Source organism: Muscardinus avellanarius, assembly GCF_963383645.1.
Source record: "Muscardinus avellanarius genome assembly, chromosome: 1".
Classification (NCBI taxonomy): domain Eukaryota; kingdom Metazoa; phylum Chordata; class Mammalia; order Rodentia; family Gliridae; genus Muscardinus; species Muscardinus avellanarius.
In genome coordinates this window covers 69748486-69770502 of record NC_137786.1, presented here as the reverse complement: position 1 = coordinate 69770502, position 22017 = coordinate 69748486, and the positions used below count along the sequence as shown (strand labels likewise).

At 35.7% G+C, this 22017-nt stretch overlaps 1 protein-coding gene across 1 annotated transcript; it reads left to right on the top strand.

The window, feature by feature from the left end:
• Positions 1 to 513: 513 nt before the first annotated feature.
• Positions 514 to 21140, top strand: TMEM167A (transmembrane protein 167A; the record flags this gene model as incomplete). Its single annotated transcript, XM_080706664.1, has 5 exons — positions 514 to 617; positions 4442 to 4457; positions 11439 to 11548; positions 15087 to 15121; positions 21070 to 21140. 5 exons carry the CDS (start codon positions 514 to 516, stop codon positions 21138 to 21140), a joined length of 336 nt encoding a protein of 111 aa, XP_080562790.1.
• Positions 21141 to 22017: the final 877 nt, after the last annotated feature.

The window sequence follows — 22017 nt, the reverse complement described above, 5'->3', positions numbered from 1 at the left end:
AGAGAGGCCGCGGCCACTTCCGGACCCTACCTCTCAGTGACTCCACTTCCGGTCTCCGGCAAAACGCCGGTTCCCAGATAAACGCCCGCCAATGGGAGTGACAGCTACTTCCGCTGAACCTCGGGACTAACATAAACCCCGCCCTTTCCGGTAGACAGGAACCAATCCCAGCATCCGGATCTCCCGTCCGCGTTGGCGGCGCCGTGACGGGCCCAACCGGACCGCGGGACAGCGCGAGAAGGACAGGCGGGGAGTGCACGCCTCTTCCGCCCTGGGCCCGGAAGGGTGATGTGGCTGGAGCATCGCTGGCCTCACTATGGTAAGAATTGGGGCTGCTCGGCCCCGGCGGAGCTTCGGGAAGTGGCTGTGGGCTGGCGCCGAGGCTGGGGTTGGGGTTGGGGCTGGAGAGGTGCGCGGCCGCGGGGTGCGCGGGCCGAGGAGCCTGGGCACTGCCTAGATTCTCCCGAGGCTCAGAAGCGGCACTGGCCATGGAATCATGTGCCCCCCCCCCACATGCCTAGCCAGAGAGAACCGAGGACCCGGGCCGACAGCCCTGGGAAGACCCCGGGGTCGCGGAGTCCGGCCCCTCCCCCGCCTTGTGGAGGAGAAATGCGCCAGTTTGGCATAACGCGCTTGTTACTTCGGATTATCTATGGGCCTTGAGCCTTTGAGACATAGAGCTTCTCGAGTGTCTGCCTTATTTATTTATGGTGTTTCCCTGTCGTTCCCTACCTGCTTGACCCAAGTTGTTTTGTGTTTGTTGTTTTAATACCATACTCCCATCTTCAACCTTCACCTGTTGAATCAATGGCTTTTCGGGCTCTTTCTACATCGTTCTCTAAATCCTGAAGAGGCTACTTTTCAAACTGTAGGCTTCAGTGGTTGGCGTTCTCCGCAAAGGTTAATTTCTCCTGGAAGCTTATTGTACTTTGCATAATGATGTTTAGCCTCGTGCCTGCCATCCTCCACGCATTAGGTCTTCATGCATATGTTTTATTTTGTAGTGTTGTAGATCCCTTTGATAGTTTAGGCCTCACAGAAAAGCCTGAACAGTAATCCCCAAATTGGCAAAAATTCCAGGCTAAGAAAGGAAGTAAAGCCAGCACAGCCAGGGGACGAATGTTACAGTTGATAGTAATAATGAAGCTGTGAATGAAGGCGGTTTACCTTTGAACTTTGAAAAGTCATCAGCCTTACACAAGGCTCTCATGATGAATTTATGAAGCCGGTGTGCCAAATGCAGTGTTTATGAGTATATTTCTAGGGGAAAAGTGCATGTGTATCATTATAGTGACAAAGGCAACCATGACCGCCTCCCCACACTAGAAAACTGGAAGTGCCAAAGTCTTGGTGTTGTTCATAGAACTATGACAACACTGTGGATAAAAAGAGCCTAGTGATTTGTTGCTCTCAAACATAGTTGTCTCATATTATCTGGGGAATTGATTCTTGGACCATCCCTTCCAAGTGTACCTAAATTTCAAATGCTAACCTCCCGTATGTAATATGGGGTGGTGTTTGCTTAACAATCTACACACATCTTCCCATGTACTCCCCCCCCCCCCCATACTGGGGATGGAACCCAGAGGCATTGTACCTCCAAGCTACAGCCCCAGCCCAGCCCTGTTTTTTAGTCTTTTTTTATTTTTGAAACAGGGTCTCACTGAGTTGCAAAGGGCCTCGCTAAGTAGCTGAGGCTGTCCGCCAACTATGATCCTCTGATCTCAACCTCCCAAATGCTGGGAATACAAGCGTGCGCCACCACACCCGGCTCTCCCATGTACTTTGAATCATCTCATGTTATCTGTAATACCTAATACAGTATAAATGCTCTGTAAGTGGCTATACCGTATTGTCTAGGGGATAATAACAAGGAAAATGTCACATATAAGTCTATTCTTGGTTGAATCCATGGAAATGGAACCTACAGGTGAAAAGGGCTAACTGGCCAGGCGTGATGGCGAATGCTTGTAATCCCCGCGCTTGGGAGACAGCAGGATCGCGCTCGTTCGGAGCCAGCCACACTGGCTTAAGAGACCCTGTTTCCAAATATATATATAGTCTGGGAGTGTAGCCTGGAGATAGAAGGGCTTCCAGGAACCCCAGTACCACCAAAAAGAAAAAGAAAAGGGCCAACTGTAGGTATTTTTATAGGTCTGGATTAGCTCCAGAAGATTACAGAAATGACTGGTTATATCAGAGAAATTTGGACAGACAATATTTGCTGAATCTTCCCTTAAGCTGTTGGAATTTTTTTTAACATTCAGATAGAAAAGCAAATGAAAATGTGTGTCTTTGACCAGGCTCATGTCACTTGTAAATAATGAAGCAGAGATTTAAACTTAACACCTTCTGTCACTAAATTCTGTGCCCTTTCTACTATGAAATAATACCTTTAATTTCATAGGAGATTTAAGAAGAAAAGCAGGGTTTGAATAGGGTGGCAATGGGGGGGGGGGTTAAGGTAATAATTTGTTGCCTTCCATTTCCATCCTTAGAGAAAATAGCATTACAGTAGAAAGGCAAATGTCTACTTAGTATTGTAAAAATCATTTTGACCTCAAGAACACATGAAAAAGTTCATGAACCTCTCTGAGAGCCACTTCATTAGACTAGTAGGAAACTAATAGAGATGTTGATCTGTTAGCAAAGTGATTGTAACTGTTTGCAAGTAAAAACTTTCAAGGAGTTTGAGAAACTAGATTCAAGACCAGCCAAGAACATTGGGGGGGTGGGGCACGGGAATTGATTGTTTTTTAAAACTCCAAATGATTCTATTGATCAACCAGGTTATATACCATGTCTTGGTTGCAGTATTTGAAAACTTTTCTATTTTATCAGTCTTTGTCTTTTCCTGATTGCATGGTCAAAGTGCTCTTTCTTAGCAGGATTTGCTCTTTGTCCTTTGGGATGCCAAGCCATTGTCCTTTGTCCTCTTGACAAATCATTTATTTTATCAAGACTCATAGGAAGCATTTATTCATTTTTTCTCTCTACTATTCGTCATAGTTTTACATATGCTTTCTCTTAATACTTTTTGACATTCTTGTTGCTTTACATTTAAATCTGAGGGGTACATCAATTAGCTCCCAAACAGCAGTAAAATCAGCAAATTCATTGTAGATACTTTGACAGCGAGGTAACAATAACTACAAATGACTCAGTGTTGCCAGCGGAAAACAGAGTCACCTTGCATTTACATAGCTTTACTTGTAAACATGGAAGTTCTTAAGTGGAAAGTATAGGGAAGATTATACATTTTTGAAACAGGAGTAGTGAAATTAAATGATCATTAACCTAAGCTTGTTTTTACAAATGAAACTGGTGAGTAGAAATATTTATTTATCCAGGAACAAATTTATAAAGTATTTCCCATGTTTACTAGCCACCAGTGCTAAAGAGGTAGGTTGTGTTTATGGTAACTTATCTTGAGCAAATGGTATGTGTGTACATTAATTTTCAAGCTAACATTTGTCCCTGCACTTCCATATTCAGAGACTTGAGTGGTACATATGAATTTACAAGTAGAAGCTAGTTGAAAAATGCTGACCTGACCTAGATTTGTAAGTGATAAAATGTTGACCCACTTTCTTCTGTATAATTTTTATCATAATTAGGTCAGGAGTGTCATTTCTGTATTTTTCTCCACCCCTAGAGATGAATTAACTAGTTTCATGTGAAAGATAGCAGTTTTAAAATTCTGTCTTTAATATTCAGTTTTCTATTAAAGTGAACTTGATTTAAACTGGAATAATGAATATGTCAGTAAAAATTTATTTCCAACGTAGAAGGCAGTCAACATTTGAAGCTCTAAGACAGTTATGCCCAAAGAAGGCCCTTATTCAATAAATTGGTCAACAATTTGTTCTGATAATTTTAAAAAATACATAACTTACATGGAGCCAAAGTGTTCTAATGCTAATGAAAATACTATAGAGTCAATGAAAGTCCTTCCTGTAAATTAAACATAGCTAATAGCCAATCATTGAGCATTCTCTAGGCAAAGCACATGTGTGTGTCCATTTCTTCATCTCTCACAGTTGAGTGTATTCTTGCACACACCTTTTATTGCTTAACTCTCCCCCTACCCTCATTTCTAATGTTTTTGCTGCTTCCTTTTTAAGATTTCTAATTCAAACTTTTGTTGAAAAATATTATGTTTTTAATTAGTATTTAATTTATATATCAAAAATGTTTCTGTATTGAATTTTAAACAAAATGAATTTTATACAAACTCAGTGATTATAGTTTTAATAGGGAAAATGATTCTGGAAATAAATTATATTTTAATAAATAAAATATGATAGAATTGATTCTCATATTCCTAACTTTCCAAACAAAGAATAAGGCCTGTCAGCACTACAAGTAATTTCATATTCAAAAGAGTATGCTTTGCCTTAATTAACCTCTATATATTGATAAATTTTTGCGCTTACTATAGTTGTCACCAAGTGAAAGTCTGTGAACTATTACCAATATTTCAAAAGATGTAAGTAATTGTGATTTAGTTCAGAATGATGGCATAAAGTAATTAATTGACTCATCAAGTTTATTTCCTTCTGGTTGGAATAAATTAACTCAGTGTAATAGCACTAGGTATTTCAAGAATAGAGGAAGCTCTGATTCGTTATGAACAGTAGGATAGGTCTGTAGTACAGAGGAATAATAGAAGGACCTTGGAAAAAAAATAGTCTTGGTGCCTCCAGTGTCATCTTTAGAAGAATGAGCACAACTCTTGAGAGTAACGATCTAAGGTCAAGTCCCAGCTGCTTCATTTCTCAGCCCTAAGAGTTAATCTTCTGATTATATTTGGAATTATATTCCAAAAGGTACCACAAGCAGTCTGGTTTCAAGGGAATGTGATTAGGTGCCTCTTTGTTTAAAAAAAAAAAAAAAGTACATGTTTATAGATGTGATAGATGGAATGTTCTCATCCCAAGCCTATTTGGGATTTTTTGCATATATGATTTAAGAATTTTGATGCTGGGTGTGGTGGTGCACGCTTGTAATCCCCGTGCTTGGGAGGTGGAGACAGGAGGATCACGCTGGTTCGGAGCCAGCCTTGCTGGCTTAAGAGACCCTGTTTCCAAATAAAAAATATAAAATAGGTCTGGAGTGTATCCCGGAGATAGAAGGGCTTGCAGGAACCCCAGTACCACAAAAAAAAAAAAAAAAAGAATTTTGATATGGGAAGATTATCTTGAGTTATGGGAAAGAAGATAGTGATAGTGTACCTTTATGAGAGGGAGGCTGTAGGGTTATAGTCACAGAAATTGTGCCTAGCAAGATCAGCGTAACGTGGGGCCCCGAGTCAAAGAATTCACATGGTCTCTAGAAGCTGGAGAAAGCAAGGAGACAGCTTCTTCCTAGCACCTTTGGAAGAACGACCAAACCTGTTTATATTTCTAATTCCTAGAACTATAATAAGTTTTTGTTGTTTTAAGCCACTAAGTTGTGTTAGCTTGCATAGAATAGGAAACTAGTATTTTACTAGGGAGGAAAATTTTATTTTCAGCATCTACCACAAATCATTAAAGAGTATGTCAGCTATCTAAATTCTGTCACAAAAGCTCCTATAAATTCATTAGCAATATTTATAGACTATAGGTTATGGGTTCTTTCTTAATGCAAAATATTTGTTTTTTTGATCCAGGATTTCTAATACTCTACTTCTCCCCAGCATACTCTAAAGTATCTGCACTGGTACAAGAATAATTTGATTACTGCACACTATTTATAAGCGAAAATAAGAAACAAATTGCCTATCATTGAGGATTAGTAAAATAACTATAACAGATAAGAAAATAAGGCATAAAGTAAACATGGCCTAGGTCTTACAGCTTTGAAGAGTTTACCCAGAATGCAGAACTACTCTAGAGTCCATCGCCCTTAGCCATAAGACTGTCCTAGGCTACTAGAAGGAATAAAGATTTCTCTGTACGGATGGCAAACTGTTTAAGTTTTAGAAAACAAATACATAAAGTAGTATTCTTGTTTAAAAAACACAGAACCTATTAATACATTTTTAGTCAAGAACAGTATACATTTGTGCTAAGACAAATCTATGAAACATTAATATCCTTGGTTATAAAATGCTGTCCCTCGGTTATTTCTTGAGGACGTTTAGGAAACAAGAAAACTGTACAGAAATATCTGCTTTCCCTGGAGAATTCCTTTTCAAAGTCCACTTATTTTGCTCACCAACGGAAAAATAAGCATTTATTTCTTTAGGGAAACCCAAACCAAGATTAATGCAAATTTGCAGAGGGATCTGAAGGTGGTTCTCCAACATCTGCCTTCACTATTTGGAGCTTTAACGAGTAGCTATGAGAATACTGTAAAAATGTTATTACCTATATTTCCATTCATTTATTAAATAAATCCTGAAATACAGTGCCAATATGAGAGAAAAATCTATTTAAAATATAAAATCAAATGATACTTACAGGTTTGCCAGATGATATGACCAGGGTTGGCCTCTAAATATACATTACCTTTTTCACACTAGTTTTGAGTTGGTTGATGAGCAGCCTCAGAGAGAGGCAGCACACCCTGTGACAATATATGAGAGGTGTAAAGGAAAAGAGCCTAGTATCTAGTTTAATAAATTTAGTTAGCAACAAACTTTAGTATAAATTGGAACTAAGAAGTTATGAGATACAAGACAGCTTGTTTTTATATATCAAATTGTATTCTCTTTCCTATTTAGTCACATATACCTCTTTAAAGAGAGTATGTCTTATGAATTATGAATCAAAAGATAGACTTCCAATATGTGAGCATCTTCAAGGCTGGCCAGTTGATAGAACATCTGAATTCCAGATGGAAATAGAAGATGAGGATACTTAGGTAGAAATTACCTCAGATCTTCCTTTATACCCTGCAGCCTAGGTCTTTCACGTAAGCATAAGGAAATTTGTTTCTTCCTGCTTGGCTTTCCAAAATATCTTTGGCAAGTAAATATAAAAGTACAGCAGTATGTGGAGATTTCTTTTGAATAATCAATAAAATGATGTACTCAGAAGTCTGGTCTACATAGAGATTTTGGGGTTTTTTTATGCTCATTCTTAGGAATCTAAGTATGTTCCTGAATTCTTTAAAATATTATTGCTCATTCATTTCTCATTGACAACTATATACTCTTTCACTTAATAGTCATAGAAATGATAATACTCAATAAAATAGAGAAGACAATTATAGTACAGTTTAAGAGGTGTTGTCATAGGAAGGTGTATGTATAATATGAAGACATACAGCAGTCCCAGCTTGGCTTGGTTTGTAGAGTGGGGACAGGGATGTTTCATAGAGCACGATTCTTGAGGCTGGAAGAATGAGTCTGCTCGCCAATTAGGCTAGAATAGGTGGCATATTTCAAAAACAGTACTTTGGAAAAAGATAATCATGATTTATTAAACTCAGTAAATTTTGTTTTCATTATCATTTTCCTTATTTTCTTCATTTTGTGATCATAGATACTTATTTTCTTAGATTCCTTGCTTCCCTTTAATAACACTTTCATATTGAAAATCCTAGTATTTTTTCTACTGAACAAAGACATCTGTTTTCTTTAACCCTGAGACTGCCATTTTCTATCTGTAGAAAACAGATGCTAAGCATTAACAGAAATGCTATAGGTAACAGGCTAATATCTATAACTTACAGAAAGTCTTTTTACCAGAGTCTAAGTATGTCTAGAAGACCTTACCATCTAATATTAGGTGTTTAAATTGCGGTGACGGGGGGCTGCTGGGGAGTGAACACAAGGACATTCTACCTCTAAGCTATAACCCTGACTTCTTTTATTTTTTATTGGTGTTTTATAGTCTCACTTTTTTTTTTTTTTTGAAACAGCATCTCAGCTAAGTTGCTGAGGCTAGCCACAAACCTGTGATCCTTCTGTTTCAGCCTCCCAAGTATTGGATTATAGTCATATGCCACCATACCCAGCTTGTATCATATATTTTGTATTACTTATAAATGGTTTTTATTGGTAAATTATTTCAAATACACATATACATGCACTCTAATAATAGCCACACATTTAGGTATCTTTTATGTTTAGTTCTGAATAAAATTGAAATATAACAAAAGTTTAAAAAGGATAAGATGAACCTCCATATACACAGCATTTTGTCATCATTCCCACCTCTCTTCCACCACAGACATACTGAGAATTCAGTGTTGGGCATCATATTATTTAAAAGGCATTTAGGGCAAGAAAAAGAATATGTGACAAATCCATGAGTTTAGCTATTCCATTAATTTATAAGAGCACTTTGAAAATTTCTTTTCCAACTACTGCTGAACTCTTTTGTTATATTTAATGCAATAGGTCTGCTCATTATTTCCTGAACATACAAGTTCCTTATTCAGGGAGTTTATTTTCCCTTTGTTTCTGTCTCTTCTGGGGCCTGGTTTTATTCTTCATCCATCTAAATTGTTCCTTCTACAACTGACTCTGTAGCTTTTCCTTATGAAAACACTTTCCCCATAGCTCAAGCTATCACTTGCACATGCTACAATGTGTTACTATTTAGTTTTGAAAGTACACGTCCTTTTCTAGCTTATTTGTAATTTCTTTGTGCTTCAGTCTCAACTCTAATGTAAAAATAATAATGTCTACTACAAATAATGATAAATAGTGCAAAAGCAAGCACTGAATTATCTTCTTATTGGCTATAAACTCCTGGAGGGAAAGAATCTTGCCATATACTTTATTTTATGATGTTGCTCTCTAATACTATATTAATATGTTAACATACATGTTCAAAATATGATCTTTGAAACATAAGCATTGTGAGATATTCTATTTTCTATCTAGAAGCGATGAGTAGTTGTCACTTTTGTAAATGCAAAATGAATACCCAATTTAATTAAAAAGCAAGCCATCTTAAACTTTACCTTTGCTATGTCCATGAAGCTATTTGCATAGAAAAAGTAATAAAATTATAATTATAAATCATTTTGTTTCTTTGTTAGAACTTAAAAGTAATACTTAGAGAATTACATAAAAACATATCAAGAGATAATCACTACATTCTACTTTTGCATAAAAGGTTTACATAGATAAAAATGTGCTGGTCATGAAATCGTGCATCCTGTTTTTTCCACCACTTAGTGTGTACCTGTACATTTTTTTTGTCATTAAGAATAATGGTAAGTAACATCCATGATCATTTCAGATTTTCAGTAGTTTATACATAATAAAAATATGTAACTGGTTATTATTTTTTTCTACAGTACTTAAATACTTACTTCTTTTCTTAAGATTATCCTGGATGTTCCTGCTTATATTTCCATATAAACCTCACAATTGTCTGTTTAAAAAAATAATTTATTAATCCACTTTAAATGTATAAGTTAGTTTTACAGTTTTACCTTCCAATATCAGAACCTGATAGTAATTCCTACACTTTTCTTAAAGTTTTATTTATTTGAAATTTTTTTGTTTGGGCTTCTACGGTATCAGGTGCATATTCAGCTGCTAGAAATTTAAAATCTGATGACAGTGTCCACCCTTCAGTGATGACCATTATAATAAAAGTGTCAGTTTGCTATGGGAATAGAAAAGAGTTCTATATAAAATTGGAGAGGAGAAGCAGATGGATTCTAGGAGACTTCCTGGAAAAGATTTTGAAGAGTAAGCCTACCTGTTTTACTTTGACTAGAAACCTATGGTTCCTATGCTTGATTATGGAAACTTACAATTTCATGTGATCCCTCTGTTAACTTTTTTATACCATATGGGTGGCATTGTAGGCTCGCATCATAATGTAGTTAATAATAGTAAAAGCGTGCACACAGCACTTGGTGATCTTTTCCATGGCTCCCTCCCCACTCCCTTTCCCCCATACATGATATTAAGATTGACATTTTGTTCTCACATATATACATAATGTAATTGATCCTTCCTCTCTACCTCCCTCCCCCTGACCACTTCCCTCACTCCCCTGGAGTTTCTTCTCCATTTTCTGAACTCCTCAAGTATCCCAGTTACTCCCTAGCTTCTGCATATGACTGCAAACCTCACTTAATATAATATTCTCCAAGTCTATCCATTTTCCTGAAGATAACATAATTTTAATTTTCTTATTTTTTCCTTAGTAAAAGTGTGTGTGCGTGTGTGTGTGTGTGTGTGTGTGTGTGTGTGTGTGTGTGTGTGTTACTGAGGGTAGAACCCAGGGGCTTTTCTACCTCTGGGCTATACTCCAAGACTTATTTTATACTTTATTTGTAAACAGGGTCTCACTAAGTTGCTGAGAGCTTCACTCAGTAGCTGAGGCTGGCTTCAAACCCGTACGATCCTCCTGTCTCAGCCTCTCAAGCGCTGGGATTACAAACGTGCACCACCACGCCCAGCTCCAGAATTTCATTATTTATATATCCCATAATTTTGTAATTGATTCATCTGTTGCCAGGGACATCTAGGTTAGTTCCACAATTTGGCTGCTGTGAATTGTGCTGCTATAAACATGTATATGCATATATTGCTATACTACTCTGAATTCCTTCCATTTGGAAAGATACCCAGAATAATACAATTGGATATGATGTCTCCATTCTCAGTTTCTCAGGAATCTCCACGTTGATCTCCATGGTGGCTATACTAATTTGTAATCCCACCAACAGTGTAGAAGACTCCCTATTTCCTTACATCCTTGCCAGCATTTATTGTTTGACTTCTTGGTGATTGCCATTCTAATTGGGTTGGGTAGAATCTCAGTAGAGTTTTGATTTGCATCTCCCTGGTTGTTAATTATGTTGAACATATTTTCATGTATTACTGAGCATTTGTATTTCTTATTTTGTGAAGTGTCAATAAGAAGTGAACTATTAAGTAATGAATGACTTTTAAAGCATCAGCAGTGAAAAAGAAAAACAGGTTCTTATTTTTTCACCAGTATCTGATAGCCTAGTATTTTTCGGGGCATAGAGCATGAGCACTTAAATTTAAAACACATTTATCATAGAAAAAGTTCAAAATTGAAAAACTTTAGTCAGAATTTAATCTTTTTTCCACCCAGCTTTATAGATTGAAAACACAGGTATAGGCCAGTGATTGCACTCGTCATATAGCTAGCTACTGGTAGAAGATGGAGATTGTAGTGTTGTGTTTTGTAGTCTAGGCCCTCAGAACATCTGTGTTAATCACATATTGATCCAGCTTTTGTTCACTATTTTGAATTCATGACATCTTCCAAATTCTTAAACCTAATTTTCGTTGTACCTTCTGCATATGTTAGCTCAAATAATAGAGAGAAAAGTACACCATAGAGCACCTCGTGATTCTGGTTTTAAGTGTTGTGTTGTCCTACATGTCATTCTGTTTGCCTTCTTGAAGAAATAAAAGCATGATTCTTAGTGTGGAATTGTGTGGCATGTTTTACCTAGGCAGTTTTTCTTGTGATATTAATTGTTTTTTTTTTTTCTCTTTTTAGTCTGCCATTTTCAATTTTCAGAGTCTGTTGACTGTAATCTTGCTGCTTATATGTACCTGTGCTTATATCCGATCCTTGGCACCCAGCCTCCTGGACAGAAATAAAACTGGGTATGTTACTAAACATGTCTAATCACACAAACTAATTCTTATAGTCATCGAATATAAATTACCATAAAAGTGATTAGATAATTCTGTTTGTAATTTAGTTTATAATAACATTATTTTCAAAAATCCAAAAACTTTATATTCACAATATTTTATTAACAGAAAAGTTTCAAAAATAACCTGAAATGTGATCTGAAATTTAATTATTGGAAGATAGCATATAAGCCAGGCGTGGTCATGCACGCTTGTAATCCCAGTGCTTGGGAGGCTGAGAAAGGAGGATCACACAGGTTCAAAGCCAACCTCAGCTGCTTAGTGAGGCTCTCAGCAACTTAGTGAGACCCTGTTTCCAAGTAAAATATAAAATAGGTCTGGGAGTATAGCCCGAAGGTAGAATCCCCTGAGTTCCACCCCCAGTACCACAAAAACCCCAAAAGATAGTATATTAATCCACCGAAGTTGAAAAAATGTTAGTGGCCCCTCAGTTATTGTGACTGTGCCCCACCTCTTTTGTAGACATTGTCTTCCCTGTTACACCTTTATCTCTGAATATCCATTATATTTGCTCTTCAGGATTTATTCTCATTAATCAGTTTTTTGAATTCTAATGTAATACATAATATTTCATAAAATATGTTATTGACGAATAATCACAAAATAGTAGAACTTATACTTTTCTGTTGTTAGGAGAATTGTATTTCAAAAGAAAGTAGGTTGCATGTGGAAGTGTCTACCCTTCATTCCTTTGAGGGCAGAAGTGCATCCGAAACATGCTACAGTAACAAAGGAGCTCTCAGGGCTGCCAGCCTTACAGTAGAGGTTGAGTAGTAGTATATTTCTCCTACATGAACAATCCTCAAAGAAAGCATGCTTATTTTTACATTATAAAGCATCATTTTATTTTGATTTATACATGAAAAATGCTTTCTGTAGAAATAAAGACCATTCCTTTCTACAACAATTACATTTTTTTAATGAAGCTCATAGTCTTCTTTTATTATGTATAACATGGTTAAGTTGAGATTTCTAAACAATTCTTGATGGCTTTACTATATAATAACTTTTATGTTTTCTGCTTCATGTTTTAAAGATCTAAGCAACAGTAAAATATTGCTTCTTTTTTGTTTTCTTAGTTTCTTACACTTGACATCAGCAGACAATATGCAGCCGAAGAACCTAAGCAATATAATTAATTGTATTGGTTTCTCTCAACTTACAGTTGCTATTTTTTTTAGTAAATAATGTTTACGATATTATAGAAATATGTTTAGGTAAAGAAATGGGTTGAAAAATCCAAAATGGTACTGATAAGTGTCTGAATTGCCAAGTTAGGATTCTTTATTATTTTTTGTTTGTTTGTTTTTTGGTGGTACTGGGGTTCCTGGAAGCCCTTCTACCTCCGGGCTACACTCCCAGACCTATTTTTACATTTTTATTTGAAAACAGGGTCTCCTAAGCCAGCACGCGTGGCTGGCTTCGAACCTGCGCTATCCTCCTGTCTCTGCCTCCCAAGCGCGGGGATTACAAGCGTGCGCCACCACGCCCGGCTCTTTATTGTTTTAAAAAGCTTTTAATATGCTTTCATACCAACTTCATGGAGGTACTTTGTGATTTCTAGAGTATTATCCCTGGAAAGACCTTGCTTCTCTGATCTAATGATTTCAGACTGTGTTCTCTGAGCTTAAGCTTCCTATGGAGGACCTTCAGATAACCTTTTCTGAGCACCTCAACCCTCTTTTTCAACCAAAGTAGTTTTATTATTTTGTCTTATGGATAATAAGTTCTTAGAAAGAAAGACCATATGTAGCTTTCCATATGCCTAACCTATCGTCTTCCCTTTTTTATGAAGAAGTGTAAGTTTTAAGTAGTTTCTGAAAGTTAATGTCACATGTGCCTTCAACCTATGTATTATTGAACATAGCACATGTTAATCATTCTGAAGTTTTTCTGTATGTCACTCATTTCTCATTACAGTCCTATGAGGGTGATTATGCTGTTAAAGAGATAAAATAACTTGCTCACTGTTAGGTAACCAGTAAGTAGAACTGAATTTAAGCACAGTCTGGCCTTTTTCTTGTGTTACTTTCAGAGTGTGTTTGGCTATTGTCCCTTTATTCCTGTCGTAAACTTGCTTTACTTATCAGAATGTTCATTCTTTGAAATAAATGTCTGGTTTTGTCTATTACGTTTTATCTGAACTGAGAGACATTTTGCTTTGACATCAGGAAATTGTTACACTTTGTAGGAAGAAGGTATATAGGGCTTGATTGAGCCAGTATTTTCTTTTAGTCTTAACTATTCAGATATAATAATTCACTAGTCAGCCATTTCTCTGGGCAAAAAAATGAAAAAGGAGAGAAAATATAATATGAATTTCCCTGTTATTTAAGTACTGTGATTCTGTTGAGCCACTCCTAATGTAAGCTTCAAATAATGTTGATGTACCTTAATTTGTGCAGAACTTTTTATAATTCTAGTCTTTTGTCAAACCAGCAAAAGTGTTTCTGATTTATTTTTTCTGATCTCTCTTCTCTGATGGCTACCTTGGTGATTTTTTTTTAACTTTTGCTTTTGATGCATACAAAATAAATGATGTGTCCATTTGTTTGTATTTAATTTATAATATATTTATTCATGGAACTGAAAGGGATATCTTTAATCTATTTCTTATTTCTGAAATATATGTTTTAAATGTAATATTTAGTGAAATCATATACTTAATCTCATAAACTAGGAAATTTTTTTCTTATAATGAAAGCAGTCACTATTTTTTTATTCCTTTTTATTGAATTACACAGATTACACAGATAAGTATATACTATTCACTGTACCTTATGATTGTAGACTATTTAATATAGAACTATATTCTATAAGAAATAAGTTTTTAGTATCATGTCAGGATTTCTCCAGAACATGTGTTTATTTACCATTTTCTAAAAATGAGTACTTAATCAAATGGCATATAAAATTCCTGCCCCTCTCCATTTGTTTTTTTGTTTTGTTTTGTTGCACAACCAGCAGTTGAACTCAGGGCCTTGCACATGGTAGGCAAGTGCACTACCACTGAGCTACTTCCCTGGTCCTTTTTATGTCTTTTTATTTTGAGACAAAGGCATACTGATTTGTGGAGGCTGACTACAAACTTGCAATCCTCCTGGCTCAGCCTCCTGAGTAGCTGGGATTAGACATGTACCACTGTAACAATTGTCTGCTTTTCTAGGTGGGAAAGTACTTGAAGTTGACTGCATTAATGCTGTAAGGCCTTATGAAGATTTTTGCTGCTCTCATTTTATGTGGTTTTGACCTGTAATCCCACTTACATTCCAGTTCTTAGCAGTTTCTGTCCACCAGTGGATATGCTATTGTGTCCTACCATCACACATAAATGGTGACTCAGCATCAAAACAAGCAGATTTTAGATTTGAAGCAAAGCATTAAAGGTTAATATGCCAGAATATAATTCATTTTCTGAAAAATATTGACATAATGATTTCCCTTCCCAGTAGTCAATAACCACATTTGTCTTTTTCTTTCTACATAGACTATTGGGAATATTTTGGAAGTGCGCCAGAATTGGTAAGTGTTTATAATCTCCCTTCATTTCTTCAGCTATAAATTATTGATCAATTTATTTGTCATGTTTCCTGAAATCAAATGTCTAGTTTACAAAAGCAGACTTCCCAATTATGTGCATTTTGGCAAAAGTTTGTAGCGTTTCACGAAGTACTTTTCTCATGCTATTTGACACCAGGTTCAGTGCATACTTAAAATGTTTTATTAATAGGGAGATGGGAAACAATTGAATAATCTGTGTAATTCATATGTCAAACACCATGCACCCTAGTTTTGAAGAAATATTAAACAAATGTATAGTTTGATGTGTACTATTGCAAGCTGTTCTGTATCTTGGGTACAATTTCAGTAACTAAAGATGAATTTCTCATATAATGAAAAACTTAACATTCAAATCTTGAGTATGTTTCTAGATATAGATAATAATAGACTCATCCCATTCTCATATGTATATGAAATGGCACTGTACCCATCACATAGTAATGTACCCATCACAATGTACCCATCACAAATTATTGGTGAGTAAATGAATTATAGGTTTTTGCTACAGTTTATCAGTATTTTCGAGAATAGTAGATTATACCTTTATTTAACATTCCTGATTCCACAAAAATGACTTCAAGGCATTTGTACTTACATCACTTGGCTGGAAATAAATATTTCTTGTTCTCTTTGGTTGGAAATTTTTACAAACCACCAAAAAAGAAAAAACTTTTTTTTATTTTTAGGACTCTTACTCTAATATTGAATGTATACTTAACTACTTTGGACGGGGACTTTCATAATGCAGAAAAAAATTCCATGTTGACATTCAATCTGGTTAACCAATCTAGTAACAATCTGAATACCTGAAACCTATAGTTTTAAAACGCATGGGGATTTAAGAGTTAAATACTGTCATTAAGTTTTCACCTCTTTAAAATGTGGGAAATTTAGAAGATAAAAATAAATGGAGATTGAAAAATAAGTTTTTGTAATACTTAAAATTTTTTCTATTGAAGAATCAGTGTAATATATCTAAAGATTGCTATAGTATAAACCAGTCTTCGTGTGTGTGTGTGTGTGTGTGTGTGTGTGTGCACGCGCGCGTGTGTGTGTGTGTGTGTGTGTGACAGACACAGACAGACAGACAGACAGACAAGCAAATAGGCAGGGAGTTGCACTCAATGGCATTCTACCTCTGAGCTACATCCCTAGCCCCATTTTATTTATTTATTTGTTTGTTTATTTATTTATATTTTGAAACAAGGTATAAGTTGCTGAGAGCCTTGCTAAATAGCCAAGACTGGCCTCAAACCTGCAATCTTCCTGTCTCAGCCACCAAAGTACTAGTTTTTTGGGCGTTGGGAACTGGAGATTAACCCCAGGGACAGTCTACCTCTGAGCTACATTTCTATTTTTTATTCTTTATTTTATTTTATTTGGTGGTACTGGGGTTCCTGGAAGCCCTTCTACCTCCGAGCTACACTCCCAGCCCTATTTTATATATTTTTTTATTTTTGGAAACGGGGTCTCTTAAACCAGCACTGCTGGCTTCAAACCTGCACGATCCTCCTGTCTCCGCCCCCCAAGCACGGGGATTACAAGCGTGCATGCCCGGCCTATTCTTTATTTTAAAACCAGTATCTCACTAAGTTGCAGAGGGACTCACTAAGTAGCTGAGACTGGTCTTGAACCTGCCATCCTCCTGTCCCAGTATTCCAAGTACTGGGATTACAAGCGTGTGCCACCACGCCTGGCTTACCTTTCACATTTTTAAAGCATCTTCTAAGATTCATGTGTAGTTATCCATTGAACTAAAATTTTGAGAACAGTTTTTCTTTCATTGATCTACTTTGTTAGGCAATAGCCTATTAATAGTAGAAGTTATATGCATAAAACTAAATTATCCACAAGTCCGTTCTAAATCTAGGATGATGAGATTTAAGAGTATTTGTCCTTTCAGGTTTATAGAAAAGGATAATATGAGCATAAAGGACTTCACAAAAAAGCATCTCTTTCAAGGCCTTCATTCTAATATGACTTAAAATAGATATAATGTGCTTTTAACATTAAGTTGTCCTTCCTCTGTGATAGTCATTTTATTTTTTCTTGTGGAAATGGGCATGAGAATTTTTCTTTTGTAAGAAGTTTATTGACCCTTAAGTTAAAAAAAAGCTAAGATGTAGCCTAAATAAATGGTTATTTGTCAAGAGACATTTGGCAATATCTGAAGAAGGTTGTAATCATCAAATTTGCTGTTAGGTCTCCCTAACAGTGGGTGTATGTGAGGGATCTCTCTAAACTTTCTAGGATGCACAGGGCAGCCCCTTAGAAAAGGCCAAGATGTCAGTAGTGCCACAGTTGAGAAGGCCTGGCCTTGATTTACAGAGATTTATGGTGCATACTTATCTGGCATACAGTCATGACACAACAGCTGCAAACCCTGAAATAACAGAAGAAATCTTAAGTACTTAAAAGGGAACCAAGAAGAGAAAGATAATGACAAAATGTCACCCTTCATAGTTAATGCTAATAGCTAATGGTAAATTAGCTATTTACCATTAAATAAATCTATTTAAACCAAACTATTTCAGAAGCACTTCAGCCTGACAAGGTAACGAAAGAAAATTGCCAGGCAACAGCAGTAAGAATACCTCAAGTTAACTGCAAAGAGAAAAGTAATGGAATTGTAGGTTTGGAATTAAGAGGCTGTTTCCATCTCTGTTTATCCCTGTTTTTTTTTTTTTTCTTTTTTTTTTTTCAGTGCAGGGAATGGAACCCAGGGGCATTCTACCTCTAAGCTACACCCCCAGCCCTAATTTTTATTCTTTTTTATTCTTTATTTTGAAAATGGGCCTTAATAAGTAGCTGAGGCTGGCTGCAAACTGCAATCCTCTTATCTAAGCCTCCCAAAATGCTGGGATTACACACGTAAGCCACCATACCCAGCTCCATCTCAGTTTAGCTTTAACTTGCTAACTCATAAAGGAAATATTAAGGTATTTTAGTAGTAAATTAGAGAATATACAATTCCACTTAGTACCCAATCCAAGTTGTCCTTTGGTTTACACTTATTACTTGGAAGGAAAATAACAGCTAGAAGTTTGTAAGACTCCGATATTACAAGGCAGGTATGGTGATGTACACCTGCAATCCCAGTACTTGGGAGGTTAAGTTAGTAGATCACAGGTTCAAAGCCAGTTTTAGCAATTTAGAAAGACTCTTGTTTTGTTTAAATTGTGGTACTAGGGCTTGCATAGAAAGACATTCTACCTCTCTAAGCTACCCCCAGCCTTTTTTTTTTTTTTTTTTTTTTTTTTTTCCGGTACTGATGATGGAACTCAGGGGCATTTGTTTTTTATTCATTATTTTGAAACAGGGTCTCACTGATTTGGGAGGGTCTCACTGATTTGGGAGGGCCTCACTAAGTAACTGAGCTGTCTATGAACCATGATCCTCCGGTCTCCACCTCCTGAATGCTGGGATTACAAGGGTGCACCACCATACTCGGCCCATTTTATTTTGCACTAAGTTGCTACGGGCCTTGCTAAGTTGCTAGGAATGGCCATGAATTTGCAATCCTGTCTCAGCCTCCCAAGTACTGGGACTACAGGCAGGTGCTACCACATCTGACTACAAAACCCTGTTTGAAAATAAAATAGGGTTTGGGGGTCTAGGTCAGAAGTAGAACACTCCTGAGTTCAATCCCCAGTATCAAAAATACATATATATAACAAAAAATTTATAGCTTTCATAATGATCTATAATATAATCTATTTTTATGTCTAAGTATAAATAGTACTATTTTCCTCTCTTGAATATATGAACGCGACAGGTTAAATGATTTGGCTTAAACTTACTCGTTCTTGCCAATTATGTGAAAGCATTAGCTTCTTATTTTAGCAAAGTGGCTTTGAACATGTTGATGCTGATATGTTGCTTTCTTAATCACATGATCCTCTTTTCTTGACACAAGTGTATCCACAAAGGAGGATCCAGTTTTAATGGGAAAAGGCCAAGCCAGATCATCTTATCATGTTACACATCCCATTACAGCAGCTGTTTTGTATTCACTTACACAGATCTAAAACAGACAAGAAGTAACATTCTTAGACAAGTTCAACCAAAGATGTTTAGCTCTACCACATGGCAATCTCTTAAGAAAATTAAAAACAGGAAAATGAAACTCGTGTATAAATTATAACATTTTAAGTTGGAGGATAAGGAAGAGAAGAACATCCTCAAAAATTAATTTGCAGCAGATGGAAACTTAGGACATTATTAATTGCTTCCTTTAGGTGTTTATAAAACTATCCTAAACAATTAAAGTATCTAGTAAATGATGTGTTTGTTTGTGAAATCGATCTGAAATTTATGAGTGAAATGTATGTTTTGTGTGATGACTTGAGTTTTTCACCTCAAAAAATATTTAACATTGTTTAAAATTATGACTACAACATACTTTTTAGGTTAAAAAATTCTAGTTAGCCGGGCATGGTGGCACACGCTTGTATTCCCCATGCTTGGGAGGCGGAGACAGGAAGATCACGCAGGTTCGAAGCCAGCCGCGCTGGCCTAAGAGACCCTGTTTCCAAAAATAATATAGATCTGGGAGTGTAGCCCGAAGGTAGAAGGGCTTCCAGGAAACCCAGTACAACCAAAAAAAAAAAAAATTCCAGTTAAGGTGATGGTATTGTAAATACTTTTTCTCACTTTTTAAATTTTTCTTTAACTCAGTTCATTAAATGTCTGAAACTATAAAAACGCTTCCAGGAAAACACTTAAGTATTTTTTTGTGTATACATGCATAATATTTTTTATGACTACTCTCTTTGAGCAAACACAAACATATAATGATGTATAGCTTGAGCTCATTGAGGAAAACTCCTAAAATGAAAGTGATCTTCAGAATTTTATTTAAAATTAGTACACCAGATATATCCCAAAATTATTTTAGTTATAATTTCTTTTTATGCCTTATGCTTTGTGAGTTAGTACAGCCATGCATTTATTTAAAAAAACAGAAAAGTTTAATATGAGTTTGAGTTTACTTACTGTCAAATGATCTCTATTTGTTCATAAGATAATTTCACAAGCCTACTTCAGGTCCACATCAAGTCTCCAGATATCAGCATTGCTTACACAAATGTGAAGTGACTCATACATCAGTATTTGTTTTAAGTTCTGCATTTTTAACCCAGAATAATCATACTAAGGTTGAAAATCCCTGAAATTTGTACTTCCAAAAGTACAGATTTTTTAATTCAGACACAATGCTTAGAAAATTTCAGATTTCAGATTTTCAGATCAGAGATACTCAACCAGTAAAGTTTATAAAATGTTCTAAAATTAGAAAAGCTCTGAAATCCTCTCATCTCAAGCATTTCAAAGGATGCTAAACTTAGACAAATTTCTGCTTCAAAAATATGTTCTCTGCATTTGTATTAAGCATTTTTTACTTCCATTGTTAAAATGCAGAAGACTAAATATTATATATTTCATTTCTTTGTATAGGTAGAAATTTCCTTTTTATAGGAAGAAAATAAACTTTATTTGGCTCCTGTTCAATTGCTAGAGATCATTTCTACTGGATCTCAGTCATTATTTAGCGTGCTATTTTTTAACATTTGGACTTAACAGACTGGCACATGAATGTTGTTTTCAGGATTATCTAAAGACATGAAAAGAAGGCAGAGTTATTCTGTTTTCTGAGTTACTCACTCTGAAGTAAATCAGTATAGTTTAGTCCATTCTGTATTAGAAATGTTTTTAGGTTTTATCTAATTCCTTGTCTTACACACACACACACATACAATGTATGGACCCTCATAGGCAAGAATTTTATCTTGATTCATATATATATATATATATATATATATATATATATATATATGAATATCTCATAGTATTAAGTTTATATACATGTTAGTCACTTGTTTAATCAACATGAATTATCTTTTTTTCAACAGGTGAACGAAAAAGTCCTTATGTTGCAGTATGCTGTATAGTGATGGCCTTCAGTATCCTCTTCACACAGTAGCTTGGAAAAGTGCCAGAATTTAATTGCCATCGGATTTCAGTGTGAAAAGGACTTATCTGCTGAAAATAATGAAAAGAGAGTGTTTCACTGAATGAGATAAATTTCCAGATGGTATTTTCTATTTTTATGTTACTGGACCAATGTTCTACACAAATAATTAAGATGTAACCATTTAATATGCAAAGAGTGTAATAGTCTATAACAATCAACTTCAGTACTATCACAACAATTTTACATTCTGCAAATGTCATTCTGTTGTGTCTACTACCAAGACACAGGGTAGAAAACAAATTGGTAAATTACTCAAGTTCCTTTCACTGTGATTTGGAAATGATAAATCTTTATAGAATAAGATCTTTTTCGGACTAGCTTTTTTAACTGAGAAAAAAAAGTTCAGTTTTGTGATAGTCGGGATTACATTCATATTTAATAATGCTTGCTTCTCCGGCCACACCAGTTTGATCATTAACCAGAGTACCTCCTTAGCAAATTTTTTAGCTTACTAAAATATTTGAAAGAAGTCTGTGCAGTTTTTAAGGAGGAAGATGAATGAGCTGTGGTTTAAGCGTAGTACTAGGAAATGTCTGTGTTTAACATAAGATTTAGACTAGCCAGCTGGCTTAGTAGCCTCTGGAGCCTCTAGTCAAGGATGGATACATGTCTTGAGCATGCGTTTGACCAGCTAGCTGTCACTCTGAAAAAGACAGTATTGTTAAAATGAAAAGAACAAAATAAGACAATTATAGAATGATAATTCTGTTTGTGTTTTTTATTCTTGTGTCAATAACTCAAAATGAGACATTTATTTTAATTACATCAACTAAACTGAATTTTGTTTTATTTTTAATACAGCACTTTATATTTTGTTCATGTTTTA